This window comes from Octopus bimaculoides, chromosome 17, assembly GCF_001194135.2.
Source record: "Octopus bimaculoides isolate UCB-OBI-ISO-001 chromosome 17, ASM119413v2, whole genome shotgun sequence".
NCBI lineage: Eukaryota > Metazoa > Mollusca > Cephalopoda > Octopoda > Octopodidae > Octopus > Octopus bimaculoides.
In genome coordinates this window covers 476797-483051 of record NC_068997.1, presented here as the reverse complement: position 1 = coordinate 483051, position 6255 = coordinate 476797, and the positions used below count along the sequence as shown (strand labels likewise).

General features: G+C 38.4%; 1 protein-coding gene across 2 annotated transcripts in view; it reads left to right on the top strand.

Moving 5' to 3' along the window:
- Window positions 1-1408: 1408 nt before the first annotated feature.
- The window catches only part of LOC106879890 (uncharacterized), an 18382-nt gene continuing 13535 nt past the window's right edge, over window positions 1409-6255 (top strand). Inside the window, exons 1-3 of one of the 2 annotated variants that reach the window (XM_014929627.2) lie at window positions 1409-1687; window positions 3336-3368; window positions 5558-5812. In XM_014929627.2, coding sequence (XP_014785113.1) covers window positions 1534-1687; window positions 3336-3368; window positions 5558-5812 — 442 coding nt within the window. In that variant the 5' untranslated portion in view covers window positions 1409-1533. The remainder of the gene's footprint in view (window positions 1688-3335; window positions 3369-5557; window positions 5813-6255) is intronic. The other variant, XM_014929626.2, reaches the window with a different exon arrangement.

Below are 6255 nucleotides of genomic sequence, written 5' to 3'. Positions count from 1 at the left end.
TTTTCCAGGTTTTTGTTGAGGCAGTTCGTTACATATCCCAATGCCCCAACAATCACGGGTATGAATCTGAACTTGTAGTCTGGGTGGAGTATCTGTAAATTTCTCAGTAGCTCGGCGTAGTTGTTCTCTTTTTATGCATGCATGTATGTATGTATGTATGCATGCATGCATGTATGTATGTATGTATGTATGTATGTATGTATGTATGTATGTATGCATGTATGTATGTATGTATGTGTGTGTTGTGTGTATGTATATATGTATGCATGCCTGTATGTATGCATGCATGTATGTATGTACTTATGTATGTATGTATGTACGTATGTATGTATGTCAGGTCACATTTAATGCTACTGGAAGATGTAACCCTGTTAAACTTTTCGCATGGTTGGGCTGACCCCCTACAAGCTCGCTTAGTAAGGCGGATGGCTATCGTTGGACACATGTCAAAGGGTGACTGACCTCAGTAGAGTCGATGTCCATCCAACAATTGAGAGTGAGGGGAAGGGAGGTCCCTCGAGTTTTAGGAGGAGGGAAACTGATGTAACACTGGCGACTTCGTTTGTGGCCAATGCTGTTGACTAGTTCTTTCTTTTTCTCAGCCAATGCATACGTTATTTAGAGAGTAGGATTGACCCTGTACAAGGACGTTGCTCACTTTAAAAAGTTTCGGATAGTTATGGCTGAACATAACCGAAAATGCAAACATTCAATGAAAAATTCCATGATGGAATGAAGACATGTATCAGTAGGGATGGTAAGCTCTCTGGACACCTGCTGATGCAAGAGGCGCCCATCATTCTTTTCTTTTCTACTCTAGGCATTTCGTCCGTCCCTACGTTCTGAGTTCAAATTCCACTGAGGTCGACTTCAGCGTCAATAAAATAACTCCCACTTGAATTCTGGGATCGATAATCGACTTAGCCCCTCCCCCGAAATTGCTGGCCTTGTGCCAAATTTGAAATCAATATATCTACTTATCGCTTAAGCTCTTATCTGAAAGTCGTTGAAGAAAGTGATTTTTTTTTTTTTTCAAGTAAACATCATTAATTAATAATAAGTTCATCAGAGCATAAAACTTGATTGTTAGATTGTTAATAGAAGGAATTTCACAAAAGTTGATGATTACAGTGCAGATAGAAGACAAATGTGTAGTAGTAGTAGTAGTAGTAGTAGTAGTAGTAGTAGTTGTTGTTGTAGTAGAAGTGGTGGTGGTGGTGGTTTTTACCTTTTATTAAGTGAATGTGTTTTGTGGGATTTACAAATGTAATCAATTATGAGGTCCTCCTTCTCATCGTCATCATCGTCGTCGTCATCATCATCATCATCATCGAAGTGTTTGGGTTGCTGTTGTTACTACTACTACTACTAGTACTACTACTACTACTACTGCTGCTGCTGCTGCTGCTGTTGCTGGCAGGAACTGGTGACAAAGGCGGCGACGACGACGACGACGATGATGATGATGATGATGATGATGATGATGATGGTGAGGCCCTCCTCTCCAATAATGACGCAAAGCAAATAGCCTTAATGCAAGATCAATATAGATCAGATGGCGTAGCAGAGAATATATACTTTATTATTTCCCATCAGACATTCAAACCGAAACGATTCGATTTGCAGTTTAAAGACTTTCAACGCTTCAAAATGTACAAACTATTGCATAAGTTGCCAACCATTTTTGGTAAGCTAAATATTCTTATATTTCTCTCCAGACATTTCCATTTCTCTGTGAAGTTAAATTCATTGATTTTCGTTTTGTTTTCAATGAGCTGCATAAAAAATGATTTTGTCGAAGGATGAACTTTTAAATATAAAAGATCGCATGCCTAATTATGAGGCAAGTATACCGTGTGATTGATGGCTTTCTATAAATATGTTTCATGCTTAAAAGGTGAGGATCAGATTAACATGATATGAAAATAAGTTGAAATATTCTGCAATGCATCTTACATGAATATTACAGCATTCATATTCTATCAGTGAGTCTTCATGAACAGCTAACACACACACACACACACACACACACACACACACACACACACACACATATATAAGAGTGTATAAAGATTTATATACGGAGAGAAGACTCTTGACAGGACTTCTTACATGCTAAAAAGGGCAGTTAAACCCAAACCACGAAACAAGGAACTCTTAAGACACGCTGCTAATTGGCACTAGAGTGAATAAAAAATTAGTTAATCCTATACTCGAGTTTCGCTATTACTGACCAAATAAATTAATTTGGTATACGTAGCCCGTCACGGATACCAAATTAATGTATTTGGTCATTAATAGCGAAACTTCAGTATAGGATTAACTCATTTTTATCACTCTAGTACCTATTAGCAGCGTGCCTTAAGAGTGTCTTTTTCCGTGGTTTGGGTTTAACTGCCCTTTTTAGCATGCAAGAAGTCCCGTCAAGGGTCTTCTCTCCGTGTATAATCTTTACACACTCATATGTAAAATATTGTGTCTTATCACTTTTATTAAGCATGCGAACCACTGGTAATAAATTATTTTAACTGATAGATAGATAGATAGATAGATAGATAGATAGATAGATAGATAGATAGATAGATAGATAGGCACACACACACACACACACACACATATCATCTTTCTAAGTATATGTAATATAATCCATCAATCAACATAAACTCGGCAGAAAATGTCACTCTACTGTCATTATTGAGTCACTCCACTGCGTCAATGATAATTCTAACAACTATTACTAAAGTGACTGTGAGAGGTATTTCGTTAGCAGATTAAAATAAGCTTGAGGAAAACATCACAATGACTGTGTCTGTGAAGAAAATAGAGCGAAAGGCGATGGCTGTAATGTCTAAGCTAATGCGCGAGATTTACATAGGAAGACCTAAACCCGTCCAACGAGCCCGGATGGCGGAAGAAGCAAACTCGTTTTTCATTCTTTAATGGACAGCGATGGATGTATGTTACTGAATTCCATGTACTTGCGTGCAGCATTTTGTGGCACTTTGCTCGATTATTTGATAAAAAATAGAGAAGTTGGGTTCTGTGAAAAACCGATAACAGCAACTGCGATTAGAGAAACTGTGAGCGGTTGTGCAGGGATGAATATCGCCCGGTGAACGAGCTTTTCGTATACACACCACAAAGTGGAAACAGGGGGGGAGCATACCTGGTTGTGTGTCATCCTTTTGGGATTTGTAAATTAAGTAGCAGTCCAGGGCTGGACTTGATTCAATCTGCTGGACACCGTCCGTTGTGTTTTGTGTCTTTAAATCGATGTTATATATCAAAATCAGACATGATTCATTCAATTAACCTTTGTTTTTGTTTCATTTCAGGGCTATGGTTATTTCTCTTTCAATATGATGGAGGTAAGAGAAGTCGTTTCCTTTTGAATCTGTAATCTTGGTCTTGTTTAAATTGAAATTGAAGTAAATTGTTTTTTTCTTTTTTTCTTAAAAAAACTGAAGATTAAGGAGAATAGCAACCACCACAACCACACCCGCTCACACCACCACCATCAGATTAGTGAAATCGATGCTGTTAGTGTTGAACCTTTGAGAGTTGAAATACGTACAAAGTTTCAATGGATTTCAGTTTTGAAGACAAAGGATGAAGCAATATGGTTAATGTGAGATTTAGAGGAAATGGAGTAAAGATTACCAGAGGCAGCCTTCAGTAGATTGTAGGTATTAGTTTGGCTTAGAGCAAGGAACTGGCTCATGGACTCACAGACTGATGATGTCGATGCAGCTAACGCTTCTCTTAAACAGCTGCAAAATGACTGCTGGAAGATATATATTCGCAGAAAGGGATTTCCGAACACTGATGGTCTGCGGAGGAAGGGTTGGGGGAATGGTTATGTTGGGCCTTGGGGTGGATAAAATATGAGCGACGATAAAAGGAAGCACGAGTGAGATAAAGGTGGCTCAAAACTAATCTGTTTTGAGATGCATTAGCAGTAGAAAAGATAGAAACAAAAGACTGTATTTTTGTGAACCGGTTGTAGAAAAATTTACTGAAAACATTTTTCCCGCGGGAAAATTTGCCGTAAAAATCAGAAATAAACTGAAAAAAAAAATTCTCTTTTCTTAAAATAGCAACTTCATCAATTAACCTATCAATTAGAGAAAGGTAATTTTTTAAAAATGAGTTATCTAGTTGACAGTCTGCTTACGTGATTCCTTTATGGCAAAATTTCCTAAAGCAAGTTTTTCCACGGGAAAAATTTTTATGGTGAATTTTCAGGACGCATACGAGTCAACGAGGCTGGAATACGTTGCTGAGCGATTTCGCGTCAATTCATTCTTTGAGATGCAGCCTAAGATGTCTCTGTGCTTGCAGCAGTAACATCGTCCTTGGTGTAGGAATCAGCCGGATCTCATCTGAGCTGGATCTCACCTAAGCTTTATAAAGGATTAGTAGTTGTTGTTGTTGGGGGGTGGGGGTGTTTTAGTGTTTTCTGGTTGGAAAGAGGAAGGTCAATCTTTTTGATGCTATGGCGACATATACATTCTCCATAGAGAAGAATGTTGCGAGTTCTAGTCGTGTCCTGTTCCTATTTAAAAGGATACGATAATGTTATTTTGATGTGTATAGTGATCATGTCTTTACGCTGATGAAGGAAACTAGATTGGAAGATGCTTTGATGAAGTCAGAGAAGATTTTGAATGAAATGTTTTGGTTGTGTGTAAATGAGGTTTGGATGCGGAAAATTAGAGAGGAATCGAGGATAGTATCGTCTGTGGAGGAGCAGGTGTGGTTATATGTGGCGGCGAATAGGATGATGCATTGGAAGAAGAATACGGGGTGTTGCATGTTGATGATTAAAGGTTTGTCAATCAATGGAACAGCTTTGTCAGGTATTTCGGTTTAGATGGCTGCATCTTCAGATAAATGGTGAAACAAAAAATTCTAAGCCAAGTCCTCAGACTAAGTTTTAATACGGCACAAAATGTAAATTCCTTTTCCTTCTTGAATCTGAAGCTTTCTCCTCGCAGAAACTAATATTGAGGTGTTCTGAGGACATAAACACACCAACGTCGGTTGTCAGGCGATGGTGGGGTGATAAAAAGACACAGTAACACACACACACGCACACACACATATATATAGATATATGTGTATATATATATATATATATATATATATATATATATGTAACTTAACAGAATAAGCTAAAAGTCCAAGGCTGTAAAGATTTCAGAACATTTATAAATAGGTCTTACAGGTGTTTCCGGGATATTTTATATATCCCTTCATCGGAGACGGGCTTCTTTCAGTTTCTGTCTACTAAATCCACTCACAAGGCACTGGTCGGCCTGAGGCTATATTAGTAGAAGACACTTGCCCAAGGTGCTACTCAGTGAGACTGAACTCGGAACCATGTGGTTGGTAAGCAAGCTACTTACCACCCATCCACGCCTTTTGTTTCGATTACTAGAGATTCCTTTTCCTTGATATTACATTCAATAACTATAGAACCGAATTAAATTTGATTATTATCATTTTCTTTTTATTTTCAATTAGTCTTTAGTTTTCATTTTTATCAATGCTTCAGATGCATCAATGGTAGCACCGATAACCTGTCCCCTAAAATTCATCTCCAACATGTCTATGGACGACAGCCATCCTATGGGTTCTGCAGGTGGAAATTTAACGCATTGTATTAAGATGTGTCAGATGGAAAACCTATGCCAGTCGTTTAAGGCAGATTCGTTGTTCAAAACTTGTTACTTTTCGACACGGCCTGCAACCAGTTCCAGACTTATTCCTGCCAATGATTCTATGGTTGTAACAGTGGAGGGAAGTAGGGGTAAGTCTTTTAAATCAATCTTTGTTTAATAATCCTTCATCTACAGGCACAGGACATGATGTTTTAGGGGGAGGGGACTAGTCGATTCCATCCACCCAGTGCTCGACTTGTACTTATTTTTATCGATCTCGACAGAGTGAAAGGCAAAGTCAACCTCGGTGGTATTTGAAATCAGAACGTAATGACGGACGAGAAGCTGCTAAACATTTTGTCCGGCACCCTAACATTTCTACCGGCTCGTCATCTTTCTTTAATAACGAAAAACAGAATATCTTACAAGAGTGTAGCTAGTGTTTGTCGAGAAAACTGCTGCTTGCGTGTGTGTGTGTGTATATATATCCTTACTGATGAAGCAGCAGAAACTGCTGAAACTGACCGGTCAGTATAGGGAATTCTCGATCGGTGTTTTCGGGCGATTATAGTCCTTGTCAAGATATATATAT